This window comes from Stegodyphus dumicola, chromosome X2 (genome assembly GCF_044657685.1).
Source record: "Stegodyphus dumicola isolate Sdum_Otavi_A_Nest chromosome X2, ASM4465768v1".
Taxonomy (NCBI): Eukaryota; Metazoa; Arthropoda; class Arachnida; order Araneae; family Eresidae; genus Stegodyphus; species Stegodyphus dumicola.
This window is the reverse complement of record NC_140781.1, coordinates 159,732,320-159,755,728: the sequence shown is the minus strand read 5'-3', so window position 1 is coordinate 159,755,728 and position 23,409 is coordinate 159,732,320. Positions and strand designations below refer to the sequence as shown.

Sequence of the window (23,409 nt, the reverse complement as noted above, 5' to 3'; positions counted from 1 at the left end):
CTTTGCATTGTGCTGTGTTTAGGGTTCTTAGTTGCTTGAAGTGTAACTACTGATTGTGCTCTGTGACACAGAAAAGAGATGTACGTGTATTTTTGTGGAACATTCTACAACTGTAAAATTTTTCTTATGGTAAAATAAATTTTATCAAGCTATCATCAGTTTTGTGCATTCAGTCCATTACGAACCTATGCACACACAGCAGTATCAAGTATAGTAATGAGATTTATGTATAGCAATGTGTCTATGTGCTATATTACCTGAAGAATGTTTATAGATTATTTTTGGGTATGTTGTTAGCATTTAGGGTAAATGTATGCAGTAACGGGTTTTTGGCATAATATTATGCAATCGCAAGCCATGTCCTATGTTTTTATCATATGAAGTTTTTAGTGTTTAGAGAATTTTATATACTTTATGCATGCAGCTTAATATCTAATACTTTGCCGTTGTATGGCCGTGTAATGTCTTGGTTTCAGAGTGTTGCTTTAGACAGTTGGGAGATCTGGATGATGCCCGATTAGTCTATGCAATCTTCCCAGGTGTCTGAACCTGCTCTCAGCTGTCACTTGTATCGGTCCTGGGACATCCCACCATATACAAAGCATTCCCTTATTCAGCTTCATACTCGATTTAGAGGTCACAGTATGCGTTTTCTGAAACGTGGTTTCATAGGCAATCTATTTTTCATTTCTAGTTACCATCCAGTCCAAAAAGGTTTTGTTTTTGTTCCAGACAAGCTATCTAGAGCTTAGCATTCATATTCTTAACGAAATGATGCTGTTTGATAAAAGAAGAGAATTAAATTTTTTTGCAATAAAACTTATAAATTGGTGCTCCAACATCTCTAAAAAAGTAATAGCGAATAGAGTTTTTAACCAGATTAGTAGAATTAAAAATGTTTGCACTGAAACAGAACAACAAAAATAGTTATTCTTATTAAAAGTTTAAAAGAAAATTAATTTCCAATTAATTAAGATAAAATAACACATTCAACAAGTATTAATTTAGAAGTCAAACAACAAAAGTCAGTACTATATTTGCAAATTTTCACAGGACTAGTTTCGATGGTTTACCGAACTATCATCCTCAGCTGCCAAAGCGCAAATGATATTTTCACAAGACTGGTTTCGATGGTAACACTGATTTTTTTTTTTTTTTTCGTTTTTGTTTTGTTGTTATTTAACTTCTAAATTAATTCCAATTAACTATTTAAAAGTATGATTTTTTTATCTGAAAACTCAAATAGAGAAGTATAAAGAAGGATGTTTTAGAACGTTTTATAGTATTTCATTTCATTTCCATTACTGTATAATTTAATCAACTGCAGTTTTGACTACTATTATTAACAGAGGGCCTACTATATTCTGGTTATGATAAACCCATGCCATGAAGACTTTATACTTCTCTAACTTTTGTTTCTTTTCTTCCTTTTACAAAAAGTTTTTTAATTTCTTGCAAGCATTTAATTCATTGTTTAGAAGATTTCTAACTTGCCATCGCTAATTAGTTTCGCCAGTGAAGCCAAACTGGCACCCCTAAGTGTCCTTTGTGAATCTTAACGTATGTGGTCTTTGGAAATAAGTAGTGTGATTCATTTGTTCTGTATTAATTTCTAGTATATTTTGTATTTCTACAATTTTATTTTAATTTTAATCTTACATTCTGTGGAAAAAGTGTGCTTAATTATTTACTTGATTTGACATTGGGATTTTTTTCTTTTGTGAATTGTATATTTCTCTAATGGATTGCCTCTTTGTCCACTGAGTAAGTTTTAAATTCATGTTCTCAGTTTTATTAGTATATTTTATAATTATATATTATAATTAGTATATTAATTTCTTTTACTTTTTTTGTTACGTTAGACTTTTTACTTGTGGCCGAGTCTGCATTTTTCTTTTAAAGAATTAACACAGTGATGGGGAGAACCTAAAAATTTTGGGTGAAATATTATAAATAAATAATTCAGTATCAGTCATCAGCTAATTTTTTTTTATAACAGAAATGCAGTGGTTTTCAAAGGGGGGATTCAATTGAGTCTGATGTGCCTCCTCTTGACAACATTATATAAGTTTTGATTGCATTCCTCTTCATATGTATTTATTTTTCTGTGGTGTTGGTATTTTTGAGTTTTTTAGTATTTCACATTTCTTTAATTCTTTTGACTTTTGGTTGTTTTTAGATATTTGTAAGGAGTTTTGAAATTTAATAGTATTGAATTTCACTTTTTGAGGGTCTTCGTGAAACTGGTTCTAAATTTCTTATATATTGTGTATACTGATTAGTTTCCAGCAGCTTATTGCATGGAAATAACTTGAGATTATTTTGTTTTTAAATAAAACTTTATGATACTATGTGTATATATATATATATCTATATGTGTATGAAAATTCTTTTTTTAAAGCTTTAGATAAAATTGAAGCATTACAAAGTCATGAAAATGAAGACATATATAAATTAGCATACGAGATCACAGATTTTCTGACAATGTAAGTACTTATATGTATCAGTTTCTGTTTAGCGTACACAGCAAAAGCCTTTTGTAATTTTTAGTGCTTAGCAACAGAAGTAATTCTGTTATTTTGTTTATTTATTTATTTAATTTTTGGCTCATGTTTTTTGTCAATCTCTTAATATTAGAAAATTCACATACTTTTTAAGATCGTTGCTATTTTTCTTGTGAATAATAAACTTTTCTTGTTAAAAATGGCATAAAAGTATTTTTGCTATTGATGCATTGAATTGTATGGTATTTTTTTACTGGCAGCTAGCTGCCTTGTAAAATGCTATAAATGCCTATTCCCCCCCCCAAAAAAAATCACATGCAAAGTATTAAAAATATATACAGGCTTACTTTAGCTGTTGTTTATGTAATATGACACTGGCACATTAAGGGATTATATTTATGTACAGGGATTATAAGTATATCCATTATTACTGTTATAGTTATTTATATAATCTCTGCTAAGAAATTTTACCTGTTATTTTAATAAAATCTGCTAAAGCAATTTGATATGTTTGATTAATTTACAGAATTTGGTGTCACATAAAATTATGATGGAATAGTATAATTTCTTATGCCAGTCATAATAAGTTCTGACATTAAATACATTACTGTGGAGGAAAACATCAAAGTTGTGTCTTCAAAGTGTTTTTGTAAAGAGGAGGTTCTTAAGGAAGCATAAAGTGCAACCAATCCAAACAGCTATAAGAAAAAAGTAATCCTGTGATAAATACTTGATTTGATGTTGTTTGATTATTTCTCCTCTTAGAAGACACCAGTTGGTAAATTGACTCATTTAGAAATGCTATAAATTAGCAGTCTTGTTCTCAAATTGCACACACCCTTAATGCATGATCTGAAAGCAGCAAGCTTACAGGCTGGATTTTTTTAACAAAATGAGAATGAATTTATGTGTGTGCATGCACGCACACAGTGACATCAAATATAACTGTTCTGTTGAGTTAACACTGAAGAATAATGATAGCAAAATTCAGCTTACCTTTTGTGCACTCAGCAGTGCAGTAAATCTCCAAAACTTTATTGATGCTACGAGGGATATGTACATTAATAATTAGATGCAGATTTAAGCACTAATAACGTATTTATTCTACTGCAACTAAAATAATATAATCGACAAATACATTAATGTTAATATAAGCACATGCAGAAGCTTAATAATAATAACAGAACAAGAGGATCATAGCATATAATAATATGGTTGTCATGATTGACATGGTTGTCATGGTTGACATGCACGCGTCTTGGCATTTCTATGGTTACCAGAAGTGAGAATTAGAAAAAACATTTTATTTATTTCTTCTCAAATGCCTGATTAATTTACAACAATCCCCTCTTTAATCATTCATTTGGGAAATGTTGAAAATCAGATTTAGCTCACTTCTTAATTTCAGAAATTTTGATTTGGGCAATGGCTTGGTAAAAATATCTGTAATCATGGAATTTGTATTTGCAGTATGTTATCTCAATTATTTTATTCTCTTCCATTTCTCTTAAAAAGGAAATATTTAACATTAATATGCTTTAGCCTGGTATTCATTTTCCCCTGTTTTATAAGAGCTATTGTGGACTTGTAAGCAATATCAAGTGAAGACAATGCATATATAAATGATATATGTATGTTTATATAGTGCTACTTACAATCAATAAATGCTAATTGAATGTGATACAAAATAATGTAAAGTGATGTGTTGACAGGAAGATATGATAAGAGAGGAGGAATATCTTCCAATTTAACCCTCTAATGCCGAAGTTATTTTAAAATGAAATGTTTTGAAAAATATTTTTAAATTACATTTCATATATCATAAATAAAGTAATTATGAAGTTTTATTTAATTACCGTAATTAGCAGTTCAGATAATAGGTGATCTATAAATAGATTGCTGGGCACTTCTGGTAATGAAAGAACAAGTAACTGGCCTCTGATCTTATGTGTAAAAATTTACAAATTTAGTTAAAAAAAATATGGATTGTTTGCAAAATTAAAACGTACTAAAAAGAAAAAAATCTTATTTTGCTGACCTAAACTTCCTTAGTTATATTTTTATTGAGCAAATTTGCAATGCTTAAGTGTGATATAGCAGACATAGATGTAGTGGGAAACATTTCACACAAAGTGTTACATCGCATTTTGTACAAAACATGATAGGACTTCCCTTACATTTTTGAAATTGGCATCTTTGCTTTCGTCTTTTACCTATAACATGATCTTTTCTATCGTACTTAAACATATAAAGCCTATCACTTTGGTCTCGATGACATCTCCAAATGTCTTCCAATGCTTTTCTTTGAATTTGTTTCCAGTTTGAGGTACACAACCACAATGTCTTTTATACTTTTTTTTACCACTCGTGTTCCAAGCAGTTCATTCAAAGTTTGAGGAGTATTGTCAAAATTCTCCACACCAGTGTATAAGTCAGAATTATAACAGTAGCCCTTTACTCCAGATGTTGCCCATGATTTATAGCAAAATTGTATAGGTTTTCCTTTAAGAAATTGTTTGAAAAATGACGACCATAATATCTAGTCATCATTTCATCAATAGACAGAAATTTATCGAGAATTCCAAATTATTGAAAACTGAGATTTATATGTGTGATTAATTTTCTTATTTTGAAGCCTAGTCTGATTTTTGCATTGCTGCGTGATTATTGTTGGTAAAATGGATTACAGATTTAATTTCTAAATATTTGTTTAGAGAGGTTGCATTTTGTACTATCGGTACCATGAGATCTTTCACTGACCAGTAATCATGTTCATTATGTAAAGTGTGGTAGCCGGAGAAAATAAAATAAAAAAAAAACAATAAAACTTTTCAACTCATCAATTGTAACTGAAAACTCTGGCTTATTTTTCCATACTTTCGCATATCTTTCTGTTTCATTTATTACACAATCGTAAAATTTAGGAATTAAAAATTCTTCAAAAATTTCAAATGGATTCATATTTTCTAAAATATTTCAAATACTCTCAAGATTTTCACCAGATACCTTCTTTGTTAAAAGCATAAGTAGGGTTACCTGTTGTCCAATTTGCTGCATCCAACGCTAATACCAATTTTTGCTGCATTTTTTTGATGATTTTGAACTAACTCTTTTCTATTTTCATTACTGGCACTAGATGTAGATGACAGTTGCTCCATAACGTTAGGGTCAAAAATCATTTATGTTTTTACCGATGGAGTGATCATTTCGCCATCATCAAATCACTCTTCATCAGCTAACCCGTCCACCTCAGGTGGTAAAGGAATTATATCTGACTCAATCTCCTTAGAAAACATATATTCTAAATGCTTCTTCAGCAGTGTGAAAGACTTTACGCCTGGACATTTTGGAAAAGATGAAAAGGGAAGAAAAAAACAGCATTAGTTACCACTAACGCCCAGCGATCTATTTATAGATCAGCATGTTTAATCTAAAAATTTAATTATAAGAACAGTTATTTTTCTAATCTAAATAACGCAGAACAATTAAAGAGGTATTGAAAATGTAGAACACGTAAGAAAAGTGTAACTTACTTTTGATTTTTTATCCCATTGTATACAAAATAGAAAGCTTCAGTATGAAACATCACTTTGCTAACTTCAGATGTTATCTGCTGGATTGTTCTGGAAAAGAATGTTTCAAAATGCCTTTGGGGGTATGGCCACATGTGTAAAGAAATCAGCCAGTGACAAAAAGAAGTGATTAAAAGATATTGTTCTCAATGGTCGTTCTAAAAGTAGATGTGTATAAAGTATAAATAGATCACTGGGCGGTAAAGAATTATTCTAAAATCATGGCAAAAGTATTTGTCACACAGGTAAACGTTCAGATCAGAAATTTATTTCTGTGACATGGTGGCAGGTGCATTTGATGTATCCTTGAACATGTAGTGAAGTGCGTTATGAGCAATCATTTAAAAATTTGATAAAAATTGTGATAGTATAGTTATGACTTTCAGATCAGAATGGCATAAAGTTTTGGATATATGAGAAATGGCTAAGTACACTACCATGATCATATTTTTGGATAATTCATGATAAATTTAGTTTTCAGCATTAATAACTCTCATAGCTAGAATACATAAGGTGCTGATTAATAAATCATAATGTCTGTTATCTCTATATGTTTGGCTAAATTTTATTTAATGGTGTCATTAAAAAGAAAAGGAATTAAGGCCCATATTAGCAAAAGCAAAGATATATTAAGATTCTTTTTTAAATAGATGCAAAAATATAAATAGTTCTCTAACCAAAAACAAACACACACACATACAAAATTTTGTCTAGTTTTTCAAATATTTCTTTGTTAAAGTAAGTGTATTTTGTATGGTAAAATTTCAAAAAGAAAATTATGGTTATAGTTAAATTCTGATTGTCTTGTATATTATTTCATTTTAGCCGGGGTATGAAGATCCAACGCTAATGCCTCATTTGTCAGAACAAGGCTACCAATTTAATCCAAATACAGCTGTAACGACTGATGATTTTTAATTTTAATTTGAAATGGCTTGTGATCATATTGCATTGCAGCCAAGTTGTGCTGCATATCATCATTATTGTCAGTGATTCAAATGAAAAATATATGTTTTGTGGTTTTGTATCTAAGGACTATAAAATGTATTCATGGTGACAAGTGCATTATGTAGTTACAGCAAAAATGCACATGAAATATTTATACGTCATGTTACTGTTGCACTATTTTCTGTAACTTGAATCCTATGATCATGATAAAACCACATTGTAAAACTCCACCTTCATTGTATCATATAACAATCAGTTTATCATATTTTTTCTCACAAAATATTGGTTTCTTATGTAAATTGTGTAAGTATATTGTTATAAGTAAATTGGTACTTTATGATTATCTGCATCCTCTTGAAACGTATTAATGAAGCAGCATGCTATGTTATCAAAGCAGGCAGCTCGTGACATCACCAACATGTATTTATATGGCAGCTCTGATATGTGCATGTGCAGCAGACAAGAGCTAATTTATGCCTTCATAGCTCATGGTCATTTTTCTGATTAGTGTTTGTTTTTGTTGCATTTAAGTAGACTTTTTTTTTTTTACTTGTAAGGAATCGTAAGGGGGCTGTGGAATTTGCCGGCAGATGAAAGAGTAAGCTTTGCATATCTTTAGAAATATGGCATTTTGTTCACCAGCAGACAATGCAAATGTTTGCATTAAGTTATGCTTAGCAAATGATTGAATTTTGTGGTTCAAAATTTGTGCAATTCTCTAATTTTTTTTAAGCAAAAACAGATGACTGTGTACAAGGGAAAACAACAGCATGCACATTGCCAAATTTGTGCTACCAGAGTGTGCTTTGTAGAATTTGGAGTGGAACCTTAATCATTAGCAAGGTCCAGCAATACTTAATATTTCTGCAGAAAAGCATAGGTGTTGTCCTTGCTTCAACCAGTATCAATACCAGCCAATTTTATGCAATTCTGTGATTTTTTTTAAGGTGAAAACAGATCACTACATACATGGAGAAAAAATAACGAAATAAAAATACATGTGGTTTTCTTCAGAAAGGTAAGTGTTTTGTTACCAATGTTTCGTGCTTTTCTAATTATATTGATTCATTGCTGTTTTATGGAATTCATGAGGTGCTAGCATTTTCAAAATTGCTGTTAGTGTCTGTATATTAGCTTGGCTAAAAATTAGTTGTTAATGATTAGTGACTTTTGAGAGGGAGATACAGATATTCAGAAAGTATCGGTAAATATTTTGAGAGCACATGTGTAAATTTTTTGTTTTCGCCAACTTTCTTAATTGATACCTTTTTCATTTAATTATTTTGGAAAATTTCATAGTTTCAATTTTTATTTTATGCTTGTTTATATAATGTGCCAAAATGTTTCTTGTCCTGGGTAGTGATTCCTACTGATCAGTAAATCAAAATCAAATATTTTTAATAAAATTCATTGTATTCGTCTTGTAATATCATGGACAAAATTTATGCCTTAATTAGTTAAACCTTTACAATTTACATACACAATCAGTATATGCTCTTTATGTGTATGTTTATTGCTGCAGTCAAGTTTTATATTGCCTTTGGAAAGCCTGTAATATTGTATGAATTTCATTCTCTGAGTTGTCAGGGTTGCCACGCTACCTGGAAAACCGGGAGAACCTGGAAAAGTCAGGGAATTCGAAAATTGACCAAAATATTCAGGGAAAAGTCAGGGAATTTAAGTATTTTTGTCAAAATCTGGAAAAGTCAGGGAAGTTCATACAACGATCCCGCCAAAAAAAGCGATTTTTGTGCCAACGTCGGAAGAGGTAACTTTTTTGGCGAATTATGTATCACGTGAGTGTCATTCGGGTAGCTGGCATAGAGCCAATTTTCGCAGCTCCAATTTGATTGTCTTTTAGAAAGGCAAAGCAACTTTCCCGCAACTTTTGGTTTCCAATATTTTCGAGAATCGCATGTGCAGTGCATGAACTAAAGAATGTACCCGTTCTCGTATAAAACAAAATGGGTTTAATCCTAGGATACGGTACCATGGAGGTTAGAATCAAAAAATATGTATTGTAAAGAAGGAAAACCTCTCTCCAACAGACGTGGCTGTGGCCTGTGGCTCCGTTCCATCATAGAGGGAAAACAGCTGTGCATGTCTGATATATCTGTTGCCAAAGCTCGAAACCGGTGTCGAAGTTCGAAGGTCACGTTATCAAGAGTTCATAAAATGAATATCGTTTAAAATTTCTTTAACCACTTGCGCTAAAAAGACGTGCCACGCACGTCAAGCTGCTTTTGTCTCAAACCGCGAGCGACGTGCACGTCGATAAGCATTTATCGCAAAAATGAAAATAACGTGGTGCACACGTCGCCTAACAACAGGATTGTTTACTAATTCAGAAGTCAAACAACAAAAATCAGCGTTATACCTACAAAATTTTCACAGGACTAGTTTCGATGGTTTTACCGAACCATCATCTTCAGCTGCAAAACCGCAAATGAACAAGATAGGAAATAATGATTAGATAAGATAAGGAAGCCTGGACAAGAATAAGCAAGTGGCGCCATCTGTTGGCGAAACCAGAACTAAAACATAATTTCTCTAAAAGCCGAAGGCAAATTTGGATTGGAATTAGGATCGTTAACTAGAACAGAAAGATTTTTATGAATGTGAAATGCCTCTAGAAAATCCAGTTCTCCAATGGAAGATGTTTTTTTGAATAATTTTGGCAGCAGAAAAATTGAAAGTGTGATTTTCGGACCAACAACGTTGAGCAACAGAAGACCTCTGTGTTTCCTTTTTTCTAACATATGCCTCATGTTCTTTGACGCGAAATTTTAAGGCTCTCTTAGTTTGGCCAATGTAAATCAAACCACACTGGCAAGGAATCCTATAAATACCCCAGGAATTCATATCCGGAATGGGGTCCTTGAGTATAGAAGTTGGAATTTTATTGATGGGAGAAAAAACAACCCAAAAGTTAAATTTCTGCAAAATATGTGCAACTTTATAGCTAATTGATGGAAAGAAGGGAATGACAACAGAATTTTTATAATCTCCTAAAATAAGAGTGTGGCTTTTAGTGTGTTGAGATGAGAATTTTTTAACTGCTTGATTAATAATGTTGGGTGAAAAGCCCCTGTCAATAGCTATTGCTTTTAAATAATTTAGTTCTTCATCAAGGGCTAGTTTGGAGGAGCAAACTTGAAGAGCACGGAAAACATAGGAATAAAATGAAGCTAACTTTTGTTTAGTCGGATGACATGATTTAAAGTGTGGTGGAAGGCAAACCGATGAAGGTTTACGGTAAACTGTAGTACTGAAGTTGGATGTGTTACGTGTGACCAGAATGTCGAGAAACGGAAGAGAATTGCAAGTCTCAAGTTCAAAAGTGAACTGAATAGCAGGATCAATAGAATTCATTGTTGAAAGAACTTTATTTAAATCATCTTTATTACCTTCAAACAGGGTAAAAGTATCGTCTACGTAGCGGAACCATGCCGGGAAGTTTAAAGTTTCAAACAATTTTGATTCATAATAATGCATGTAGATATCAGCCAGGATGGGACTGAGGGGACTTCCCATGGCTAATCCCTCAGTTTGCTTGTAATATTTATTTTGGAAAACAAAATGTGTTTGTTTCAAACAGAGTTGAGTGAGAGAAATTAGCTCATCAATTTCAATGCAAGAGAAATGAAATTCGCGAAGTCTGGTTTCTAGACATCTTAATGCACCCTCCACTGGGACATTGGTGAATAATGATTTTACATCAAAAGAAACCATGACTAAATTACTAGGAGAAATGTTTTTAACCTTTTTTACAAACTCTATTGAATTTTTTATGGTGTAAATGTTATTGTCTAATAGAGTGGAAAATCTAGAAACTAAATATTTAGCTAAAGGATACGAGGCAGTACCTAAATTTGATACAATAAGGCGGAAAGGAATACCACTTTTATGAATTTTGGGATGAGCATATAATCTGGCTCAATTCGCAACAGATGGGATAAGCGAATGTTTTAAGTTGCTTGAAATGATTTGCGAAGATTTGATCGCAGTTTTTATTTTGGGTAAGTCCGAAGGTGAAGGATCTTTAGGGATCGGATTATATGGTCCTTCGTTTAAGAGTTTAGTGACACCATCGATGTAAGTGTTCTTATCCATGACGACTATCTGGCCACCTTTGTCGGCCTTTGAAATGATAATATCCGGGTTAGAATGAATTTCGCGCATTGTAGCTCTTTCTCTCGCAGTTAGATTTGGTTTCAAAGGTTTATTATTGAATTTCACATTATGAGCGATAAGATGCCTAATCATTTCTTTCTGTGAATCTGAAACTTTACTGAACTTGAAAGCTTTTTCGATAGGAGCCAAAATCTTTGGAATCGAGGGTTTACAGGTTTGTGAGAAGTTAAAATTATATTTTAGAATTCTCTCTTGTTCTTCTGAAAGACTAACATTAGAAATATTAACTATTGGCTTGATCAATCCGATCCCTAAAGATCCTTCACCTTCGGACTTATCCAAAATAAAAACTGCGATCAAATCTTCGCAAATCATTTCAAGCAACTTAAAACATTCGCTTATCCCATCTGTTGTGAATTGTGCCAGATTATATGCTCTTCCCAAAATTCATAAAAGTGGTATTCCTTTCCGCCCTATTGTATCAAATTTAGGTACTGCCTCGTATCCTTTAGCTAAATATTTAGTTTCTAGATTTTCCACTCTATTAGACAATAACATTTACACCATAAAAAATTCAATAGAGTTTGTAAAAAAGGTTAAAAACATTTCTCCTAGTAATTTAGTCATGGTTTCTTTTGATGTAAAATCATTATTCACCAATGTCCCAGTGGAGGGTGCATTAAGATGTCTAGAAACCAGACTTCGCGAATTTCATTTCTCTTGCATCGAAATTGATGAGCTAATTTCTCTCACTCAACTCTGTTTGAAACAAACACATTTTGTTTTCCAAAATAAATATTACAAGCAAACTGAGGGATTAGCCATGGGAAGTCCCCTCAGTCCCATCCTGGCTGATATCTACATGCATTATTATGAATCAAAATTGTTTGAAACTTTAAACTTCCCGGCATGGTTCCGCTACGTAGACGATACTTTTACCCTGTTTGAAGGTAATAAAGATGATTTAAATAAAGTTCTTTCAACAATGAATTCTATTGATCCTGCTATTCAGTTCACTTTTGAACTTGAGACTTGCAATTCTCTTCCGTTTCTCGACATTCTGGTCACACGTAACACATCCAACTTCAGTACTACAGTTTACCGTAAACCTTCATCGGTTTGCCTTCCACCACACTTTAAATCATGTCATCCGACTAAACAAAAGTTAGCTTCATTTTATTCCTATGTTTTCCGTGCTCTTCAAGTTTGCTCCTCCAAACTAGCCCTTGATGAAGAACTAAATTATTTAAAAGCAATAGCTATTGACAGGGGCTTTTCACCCAACATTATTAATCAAGCAGTTAAAAAATTCTCATCTCAACACGCTAAAAGCCACACTCTTATTTTAGGAGATTATAAAAATTCTGTTGTCATTCCCTTCTTTCCATCAATTAGCTATAAAGTTGCACATATTTTGCAGAAATTTAACTTTCGGGTTGTTTTTTCTCCCATCAATAAAATTCCAACTTCTATACTCAAGGACCCCATTCTGGATATGAATTCCTGGGGTATTTATAGGATTCCTTGCCAGTGTGGTTTAATTTACATTGGCCAAACTAAGAGAGCCTTAAAATTTCGCGTCAAAGAACATGAGGCATATGTTAGAAAAAAGGAAACACAGAGGTCTTCTGTTGCTCAACATTGTTGGTCCGAAAATCACACTTTCAATTTTTCTGCTGCCAAAATTATTCAAAAAACATCTTCCAATGGAGAAGTGGATTTTCTAGAGGCATTTCACATTCATAAAAATCTTTCTGTTCTAGTTAACGATCCTAATTCCAGTCCAAATTTGCCTTCGGCTTTTAGAGAAATTATGTTTTAGTTCTAGTTTCGCCAACAGATGGCGCCATTTGCTTATTCTTGTCCAGGCTTTCTTATCTTATCTAATCATTATTTCCTATCTTGTTCATTTGCGGTTTTGCAGCTGAAGATGATGGTTCGGTAAAACCATCGAAACTAGTCCTGTGAAAATTTTGTAGGTATAACGCTGATTTTTGTTGTTTGACTTCTGAATTAGTATTTATTCGGCGTGTTATTGTGCCTTAATAACAGGATTGTTTATTTCTCGAGTTACAGCTCTGGATTGCACTCTCAGATGCGGAGCGGCATAAATGAGACACCTTTACCGCTTGTTATATTGTAGCGCACGGCACCGCAACCGTGAAGTTTAGTCTTAGTGCAAGTGGTTAAACTGTAAAGGAAAAGAAAATATTTTTTGGCACAAGTAAATTAATTCATGGATTAGTTATTTTCAGGGAAAAAAAAAACTACGAAAATCCGTTTTTAAAATTATTGCGAAAAATCCAAGAAGAAACGTCCTTTGATAAAACGTTTCTTCTTGGATTTTTCGCAATAATTTAAAAACGGATTTTCGTAGTTTTCTTTTTGTGAAAGAGCGTTTCTTCTTAACACGCGTTTCTCAATTTCCTGTACACATCGCGGAGAGGGAAATTCTGGCCGCCAGGTTCCGTCGCCAAATCCCCTGGCAAATTTTCCCTCCGCATTCTAGCGGCGTAATAGCATTTACTTGTATGGAACCTTTTCTTCTTTACATAGACGTTCTTTGGTTAGAATAATAATGGGATTTGGCGACATCTTGATGCGCAGTAAACGGGTCATTTTGGTCTTGGCGACAATTTTCAAAATCATGCCAAAGCCTTACCGTATACTAGAATTTTACCGCAAAATCTTTTTAAACCTTTTTTTTTAAATAAATGCCTTGCCATTTTGCAGTAAAATAAAAAAAATAGTAATCAGTCATCTAGGCTAGCCATGTAATATAACTATATTCGCTAAAATATCGTTGATTATTCTAATTCAATTTTTAAGTAATTATTTTTATGTTATTCATATAATTTAATGTTGCTTCTTCCCTCTAAATTTATTTATTATTAGCAAATAATATTTCCAAATTTCAGGAAATTTTCTCTGGCATAATCCTGAAATTAATTATAGCAGTATGATGACATACCATCACGAAATTTAATGCACATATTTTTTCCTTATGTATGCTGCGAAATAAACATAAAATACCTCAGTTTATTAAAATAGATTTCTTTCTTTCGTTTAGCTCCAGAATGTCTGCAAAAAAAAAGCCTTACTTTATTCCAGATTGGGAGGATTCTAATCTCAATCTTCAGTGGAGAAAACAACAACTATTATAATTATATTTGTGTTTTCAAGTGTTAAGGTGCCTTTTAAGAACATATCTCACGCAAATTAAATTTACCTAAAATCTAACCTAACTATTTAGCATTGCATTGTGATTTATAAGGACCGGATTAGCCTCGTGTTGAACTGGTGATGATCATGAGTAATAATTAAATAAAACATACATTTGTTATTAAATATATATATCTTAAATTTTATTAAGTTTCTTAAGTGGAAAACTAAACAAAATTATCAAACAAAGTATACCAAGAATAATTAAGAATAAATGTCCTCTGGGATTTATTGAATAATTAAGTGAATTTGCTACACAATACAAGTAATACCATAATTAATTTACCTCTTAGCATACCCAACGTACATTACGCGGATAGATTGGAATTTTCTTGAAACACACCTGGAAAACCTGGAAAAGTCAGGGAATTTCATTCTCCTGTTTGAGTGGCAACCCTGGTTGTGTAAAACTTTAAAAAATCTACGATTCCTGGTTGAGTTAATCCTTTTGCTATCTGTTGTTCAGTGGAAAGGTAATAATGTGTTCAGTGGAAAGGTAATAAATCATGAATGAAAAAATTTTCTAGTTGAGTTTTAAAATTATAAATGTTATTCCATGCTTTCTGCAAGAGTTATAAAATGTGAAAATACATGGTACTTTGAGATTTTATTATTGTTAATGATACATTCATTTTTGTTAGACTATTTTATGTATGAGTGTGCATTTTTAATAAATTATTTCATGTTGAAACGGCTGTGTACATAGATATGTTGTTTGTATTTACAGTTGTATTCTAAGTTGTGTATGTAATAGATTAATTATAACCAGACTCTTATGCTTTTGAGTCAAAGCTGTGTATTTACTTAACCAAATTGAGACATTTGATTGTAACTCGAAGTAATATATTGTGCAAAATAATAAATATATAACTAAATGATATTTTTGGAGTTTTTTTTTTTTTATAAGATGTGAAATATTTTATCAAGCATGTCTTTTATTTAATTGAAAACAACATTAAAATGCAAGATGTTTGCCTAAAATTGCAGTGTAAAGAAACAGTTTTTGCTGAAGCATCATATTACATTTAAATAGGCAATAAAAAAAATCATTTTAACATGATGTGTACAATGCAAACACAAGAGTTGAAAACAAACAAATATGATCTTTATTTTTTTTTATAAGTTCTTCGGCCAGAAACAAAGGGTAAATGTTTATACCTTGTATGCAATGTTAAAAATTAAAGTAAATGATAATATCAGTGGTTATCTAGAAACATTTGCTCTAAAAACTATTTTAAATTATAAAAATTACTTCACAGGGAAGCACTGCAAACTAAAAAACAGCTTGTTCCTACAAATCTACTAACAAACATATTGGGCATGAAGACAGTTTTTATTTGAATAAAGCTGAAAATATTTACATTTCTGCATATTTAACAGTAATTAAATTTAAAAAAAAGAACTGTAGATATGTTACGGTAAAACACTGAAATCTGGAGAATATCGACTTTCACCGGTGAATGTCAACATTCACCTAGTCACTTGGTGTATGTCCGAAATATTTTCCAAATACTCTTATTTCTGACGTAAACCGGTAAATGTCAACATTCACCATGTACTAATGGTGAATGTTGAATGTATAAGAATATTATATTTTCTTCTCCATAATTCAGTTGCAAAAAAACGCACTTGAGACTTAAAATAAGAACTTAAGAACATTAAACTTGAAACACACAGTACATTCAAAATGAGAAAGGAAAATAATAGAAGTTAAAAAGTTACTCAATTATGTGATTCAAATCTTATTTATTGCAACAACGTAAACTATTATGACACTTTGAATTGCACAAGAGGCCCATGCTTTTACAACTGCATTTATTTGTGGAACACTTCCTTTAGCAATGACAGAGTGTACATATGCTCCTCTCTTTTCGACCTACACCAGAGCATATCTGTGATTGTCGACATACACTGGTGAGCGTCCGAATGTATAAGAATGTAATGCAATATTCGATCTTTCACCGACGTATTTGGTGAATGTTGACATTCTCCGGTGAAAGTCAACATTCTCCAATTTCGGTTTTTCATGGCAACAGATATTCTTTAAAAGATGAGTATTTCTTTAAGATCTTCCTTTGATTTTTATGGTATCAAATAACACAAAAAAATGCCTTATTGTAACATATAACATGAAATATATGACTGTTTTTATATAGGCAGAAAAAATGTTTCATTTTAAATTATGAATAATTTAATTAATTAATAGTTTAACAATATAAAATTTTATGTTAATTTTAAGATTTTGACGTGTTCCTTTATTTCTAGACATTGACTAATAAATTATATATCTTGGAAGAACAGCAGCAATTAAAAGTTAAAATCAACAATCGTAACTCAAAGTAATTTCTGACTTTTCTCTCATAATTTAATATATAAATGTTGCCATTCTTAATATTGCCCTATATATTTCTAATATTCATGAAACCAATAATATTAGTTTTACATACAGGGTGTCCCATAAATAGCGCCCAAACTCTGCACACCCAGATTCTTAGTTGAGATTACATAAAAAATGGCCGAAGATCTATACCTCTTCTATCCACAGTTTACCAGAAAAACACGTCTCAGCTGGTGCAACAAGAAAACACTGTATTGGCCACATCAACAGCAGTATTGAAAATTCAAATTGAACAATATAGAGGAAGGTTGGGCCCCTTATAATGCTATAAATGTCAAAGGTTCCACCACACTCAAAATGGGTCATGCTACACCTTTAGCAAGTTATGCCTTTCATACTTATGCCTAATAGACACAATTGCCTCCACCAAGAAATTAACTTAGAGCACCCGTCATGTTCATGCACCCAAATCCTCCATTCTCATGTTAGCAAAGAAAATGTTATGTTAAATTTCATGTGTTATACACAGGGTAAGGCTGCTGCCTAGGAACCTGGTCTGCGACTAACTCAAAATGGGTGTAACTATACGCCCAGATGTGTTCGTTGTGGAGAAGCCCACTTCTATGAATGTCCTAACAAAAATAAAGACACGCCTCTACGTTGTGCCAACTGCAATCTAGACCACACCTCCGATTTCAGAGGGTGTGTTAAGTTTCCAAAACTAAATAAGGACAAACCAAAAACATACCGAGTTATAGAAAACAAATCTTACTCACAGGCTTCATCTATCGGCATATATACAGACACGATAAAAGAGGCAAAAAAAGTTTTCGAAGATCTCGCAGCTTTAGTTGCAGTAATTAAAAGCTCCGGCTTTTTACTTTCTCAACAACTTAAACAAGCACAAAACATAAATAATGACAACCAAAATTCTGACTTAAATAATGGACCGACACAACATTAACAGGTCCCCAGTTAGACTAGTTGTGTGGAATGCCTGTGGCATTCTCAATAAAATTACGGAACTTCAAAACTTTTTAATTAAGTATGATGTGGACATAGCACTTATTTCAGAGACCTACGCGACGCCGTGTAGGAATAAGGCATTCCCAATAAAATTACGGAACTTCAAAACTTTTTTATTAATTATGATGTGGACATAGCACTTATTTCAGAGACCTACGCGACGCCGTGTACGAATATAAATATTGCAAATTATCGGGTATATAGGTGCGATAGAAGGAGTCACAGAGGTGGGGGAGTCGTGATTTATGTACTCAGCCTTCTTCAATCCTGCCTCATTAATGAGGAATTGTAGCAATAATCACGAAATTATTACTGTTGCTGTTCACCTGCCTTGACATGGTACTGTTTACTTTAATGCGGTATATAACCCGCCAAATACCATTCTTACCGATAATATTCTCACTAGTCTCTGCCCAGATGATAAACAGTTTATTATGGTTGGAGATATCAACACGAAAAATACTGAATGGGGCTGCCGTTGTACAAATAGAAACGGCAAAATTCTCTATGATTTTCTGATGCAGCACCCAGTTGCAATAAATGTCCCTGATGAGTACACTTATCGGCCGAGCAATCTGCAGAGAACGGATATTCTAGACATCCCGCTTTCCAATACCTCTATTTCCATGACTATGGATGCCAAACACGAGCTCACCTCGGATCAAAATCCAGTTTTAGTTACTCTCGGCATTACTAAAGAAGTTAACTCAAAACGCATTAAAATCACTAACTGGAATCTGTTTCAAGAATTTCTTCAAGAAAATCCGCCCATTATTAATGGGTTGAGTACAAAAAAGGGCATTGACAGGGCTATTGATATTTTTAACTCAAGAAATTAAAATTGCTATTGACAAATCCTCCCGTTATATTGCTAAAGACAATTATGATAACAGACTCCCTAATAGAATACGTGAGCTCATTAAGGAGCAGAACAGATTAAGAAAACGATGGCAGCTTACTTGGAGCCCCTAGGTAAAAAGAGAACTTAATAAATTAAATAAGCTGAATATAAAGAAAATATATGAATACAGAAATGAGGTGTGAGAGGAGAAAATCATTAATTTAGACCCAAATGATGGCTACTTATGGGCCTTTCATTAAAAACGTGAAGCGGAAGCCTAGTAGTAATAGGCCAATTTTAACTGACAACTCGATAGCTATTACTAACAAAGATAAAGTACAAGTACTGGCTAATCACCTGAAAGAGCAATTTCATCCAAATAGAACTCCAAGAAATCTTAATTTCGTGCACGATATCTGCTATAGCATCAAGGATTGGCTTAATGCACCGACAGCGAGAAAGCTACTTGACTTTGCTATTCCCTTTGAAATTAAGCAACTAATTAAAAAAACTAAAGGCTAAAAAGGCTCCGGGACATGATGCTGTAAATAATGTTGCCATCAAAAACCTCCCTTTGAATGCCATTGTCAAGTTTACCAGCATTGTAAACGCATGCCTCAGTATTAGTTATTTTCTTGACATATGTAAACATGCGAAGATCATTCTGCTCCCAAAGCCTGGGAAGGATACCACCAGACCTGAGGGGTACAGGCCCATTAGTCTACTCTCAGGGCTTGCCAAAATATACGAGAGAATAATTTTCAACAGACTGAAGTCGTTCTTGGAAGTGTTCCCGCCAGAGCAGTTCGCATTTCGCAGCAAGCTTGCTACTACTAAGCAACTCGTCAGGTTGGTTGAATTTTGCGGAGAAGCTCTGCACAATCGTCTCAACGTTACTATCCTCATGCTGGACGTGGCGAAAGCTTTCGATCGCGTCTGGCATGAGCGGTAATTCATAATGCTAATTTATAAGCTAATAGGATACCATCTCGACAGGGATCTAATCCAGCTAATTGTGTCTTTTATCACGAATAGGACGTTCACTGTCTCCATCGGCAATGACAATTCTAGCACCAAAGTTATGAATAGAGTCCCACAGGGATCAATTTTAGGACCAATTTTATATATTTACTTTATGTAGCTGATTTCCCTAGATCTCATCTTGACCAAAATCACTTCCTAGGCTGCTACGCAGACGATACGGCTTTGGCTGTAAAGTCTGCGAACGCAGAGCATGCAATTAAGAAACTACAGAGTAATATGCCAAAACTAGTGTAAGCAATGGCGGATCTCAATAAACGCCATTAAATCCATAGACTTGTTATATACTAGACGGAGCATCGCCATTCAAAACCGGGTGAAAAAGCGGCACAGGAATGAGCTGCAGGAGTTTAGGCATGAAATGGAACTGAACCCAGACTTTGGCGTACTATCGCCATGGCTGGCGATTTTTTTCCCTTCTTTTCTCTCAGTTCGAAATGCGAACTTGGAAAGATGCCATTTCGCAGAAGCTGCCGTTGAATTTGCAGAAGAGGTTAGATCGATAAACACCATCCAAAATTAATAATTTCCCTAAAATTGGACACTTTATTTTAAACAAATAAAATAAACAAAACTGGAGAGAACAAAATAAATTAATAATAATCTGAAATTAAAAATACAAAAATTTCAGTGATCGATTCAAATGCAGAACGCTTCTTGACGAATTTAGTATCGTAAAATATAAATTTTATACAAGAAAAACTTTTCATTGTAATTAACTCCAAGATAACTATAAGTTCAAGGAATTTTATTTCAATCACAATGCATATATTATACTGAATATAACTAAAAAAACTTGCACTTTCCAAATAAATAACATGTAATGGCATCTAATCATAATTACATATAACTTTCTTTATAACACAGTAAATGTATAAAAATAATTAATTAATAATAATAAATAATTGATACATTACATAGACACCAAAAAAATCAGAGGCAATAAAGCTACAAGTGAAGTGTGTGAAATAAAGGAGAGCTTTAGTGATTCCATAGAAATTTGTGGAAAGATACGAGAATGTATTTCTAAACGGAATGTGGAAAAACTGACACTTGATGGTTTGGATATTGACGATGTCGTAGTCAATTTGAAGGATAACGGATCTAACATGGCCGGTACTTACCGATCATATTAGATCCTGGAGTACAAGCCAGGATTACATAAATGAATAAGCTGGCCGAATATGTGCGATGTTTGGCTCACTCTTTGAATCTTGTCTGTGTGCTTCCTGCCTCGTCTTGCCCCGAAGCAGTTAACTTCTTTGGAATTATCCAGAAGATATTTAGCTTTTTTGTTGGATTCACTATTCGGTGGGATATTACGAAAATAGGTACAAAAACCAACTCAAAAAGGAAGCAGCCAGACGAGATGGTCGTCAAAATATGTGGCTGTGAAAAGCCCTTTTAACGAATTTACCAGAAGTAGTAAAATCCTTGAAAGAAATTAATTATCTTTCAAAGTACTATATTACTATTCTAAAATTAATTATCTATCAAAGTACGAAGCAGGATATCTGCAACATGTTGTAAAATATTTTGAATTTATTATCAGCCTGACAATTTGGGCTAATATTCTTCGAGAAATCAATCGAATAGATACTGAAATTCAAATGGAAGATATTATTCTTGCGCGTTCCATCGCATTAATGGAAGGTCGGACTAAAACTTTGCAAAAAGTGAGAGAAATTCCTATGGAATATAGGATAGAAGAATTTAAAGCAGCAGCCAAAAAAAATTGAGGTTGAATCTATTCTGACAAATAAACCAATTCTAAAACAAAACGCAAAAAGGAATTTGATGAATTGTGCGAGGACGAATCACGAACATTTCATCGTGTTCAGCTACTTTCTAATGCAATGAAAATTGTATTTAATCGAATCTTACCAGAAATTAAAACGAGGGTAAACAGGCCTATTACACTAAATTATAATTTCCATTTATCAATGGTCTTGAGACATTGAATATGTCAACTGAAGAACTGCAGAAGAAGATCTTGCACGAAAATATGAGCGAAATCTCTAAACACATTTGAGTTCTGTCAAGAACTTGCCGTTTTTAAAGAACAAGCCCCAGTGTTACTCGTCGACATAAAAAAGGCTAGAGCTTTTCATCTCTTGAAAGATCTATGATTTTCAGGATGCCTTTCACAATATTTGTATTGCCCTGAGGATTTACTCTATGCTTGCAATTACATCCGCAAGCTGTGAGCGAAGTTTTAGCAAATTAAAACTTATTAAAAACTATCTGAGATCGTCGATGAGCCAGGAGCATTTATCAAGTCTCGCAACAGAAAATCAAACAGTACATCAAGTTAATTATGACGATGCCATAGATTTATCTTCAGAACAAAAGGCTCGCAGAGTAAAATTTTAATTCCGTAATATTTTAAGAGCGTTAGGTAAGAACTTAAACTTATTATTGAAATAAGAATTATGAAAAGAAGTACAAATACTAACCTTTTCCTTTCAGCAGTAGCCCGTATTGTTGTTATGTATAGCTAATGAAAGTTAGTTACGTAATTAATCAGCTCATCTATTGTCCTAACTTGTGTAACCTATTGTTTGTAACTAAAGATTATTTTTATTACGAGTGCATAATCAAGGGTATCGAAAGACGTATATAATTTTAAAGGTACAATAAGGTATTTTTCATTCTTTAAGCGTAACATTTTTGCTAAAATCTTCTTTAAACATAACATTTTACATAAGCATAACTATACAAATTGCTATTATCCATCACACAATGAATGTTTCTTTTATGCGGAGGTGTCCCGTTTTTCGATTTATATGGAAGTATCGTGTGTCGAAATACTATCAGTGCGCTGTCAAGGGAGGTTCTAAATGTAAACAAAAAAACACTCCATCTGGAGACGGAAGCCCTCGGAGCAGTGCTTCACTCGCAGTGCGGGGTTGGCTCTCCTTTCTTTCTTACCTCCATGGTCTGGTTAGTTATTGTTGCAAATATTGCAAAATTGCTTGTTTCAGAGAAAATGATTATTACAGTACAAAAATAGCCTTTTGCGTGAATTTGTAATCGGGCTTTGTGAGGACGATAGTAGAGTTCTTGAGTAGGCTACAATGAAGGCGTTATTGTGAAATGAATATTTAACGTGCTAGGTTAAAGTTACTGTTAGTATCGAGAAATTGGTACAAAATTATTCAATTCATTGTATTAGTGATTTGCAATTTGCTTATATTTGTTTAAATGAAATTTTTTATTATTTAGTAATGTCTGATTCCCATTTTTGTGCTGTGCTGAACTATTTTAGTATTTAGTGCTGAATCGTTTTCTATTAGCATCACTTATTAGTGTGAGTAGGTAATGTTGCAAATATTGAAGAAAAAAATCCCCATTTCAGGTAAAATGTAAATTTGATTATTTCAGTGCACCGGAGAAGTAACTGCGTTAAGAGGGTTCGCACGGGTTTTTAATTATGTAACTTTTGGTATGTATGTTCGGCCACCAGTGGCTGAGATGTAAAGTCTGAAAACTGGTAGTTCGGTGGGGGTTAGAATCAAGCGAATTAGCTGGCTGCATGGGTGTTTCCGCCGTTTCGCTCATGCGTAACTTGCATATGAATCAATTACTCTTAGAAAGACCTCAGCGAAGACATCTTCCCTCTTAGGCAGGTAGCTCTCTCATGCTTTGCCATAAGTAAAGAAACTAAACCATTTGTTATGTATATTTCTTTTAGAACAAAAATGGCAGATAAAGAATTTCTTACTATAAAATGGATTTTACATTTTATCTCGAAAACTACCTATTTCTATGTTTATTTAAAAA

The 23,409-nt window shown here is 33.1% G+C and overlaps 1 protein-coding gene across 5 annotated transcripts in view; it reads left to right on the top strand.

Moving 5' to 3' along the window:
- Positions 1-15,260, top strand: part of LOC118201138 (importin subunit alpha-3-like) — a 104,206-nt gene extending 88,946 nt beyond the window's left edge. For 2 of the 5 annotated variants that reach the window (XM_085809554.1, XM_085809553.1), the window contains 2 exons: positions 2,402-2,486; positions 6,902-9,446. In XM_085809554.1, the coding sequence (XP_085665680.1) occupies positions 2,402-2,486; positions 6,902-6,926 (110 nt within the window). In that variant the 3' untranslated portion in view covers positions 6,927-9,446. Of the gene's footprint in view, positions 1-2,401; positions 2,487-6,901; positions 9,447-14,228 lie in introns of those variants that run through there. The other 3 variants (XR_015039103.1, XR_015039102.1, XM_085809552.1) reach the window with 3 other exon arrangements.
- The last annotated feature ends 8,149 nt before the right edge of the window (positions 15,261-23,409 follow it).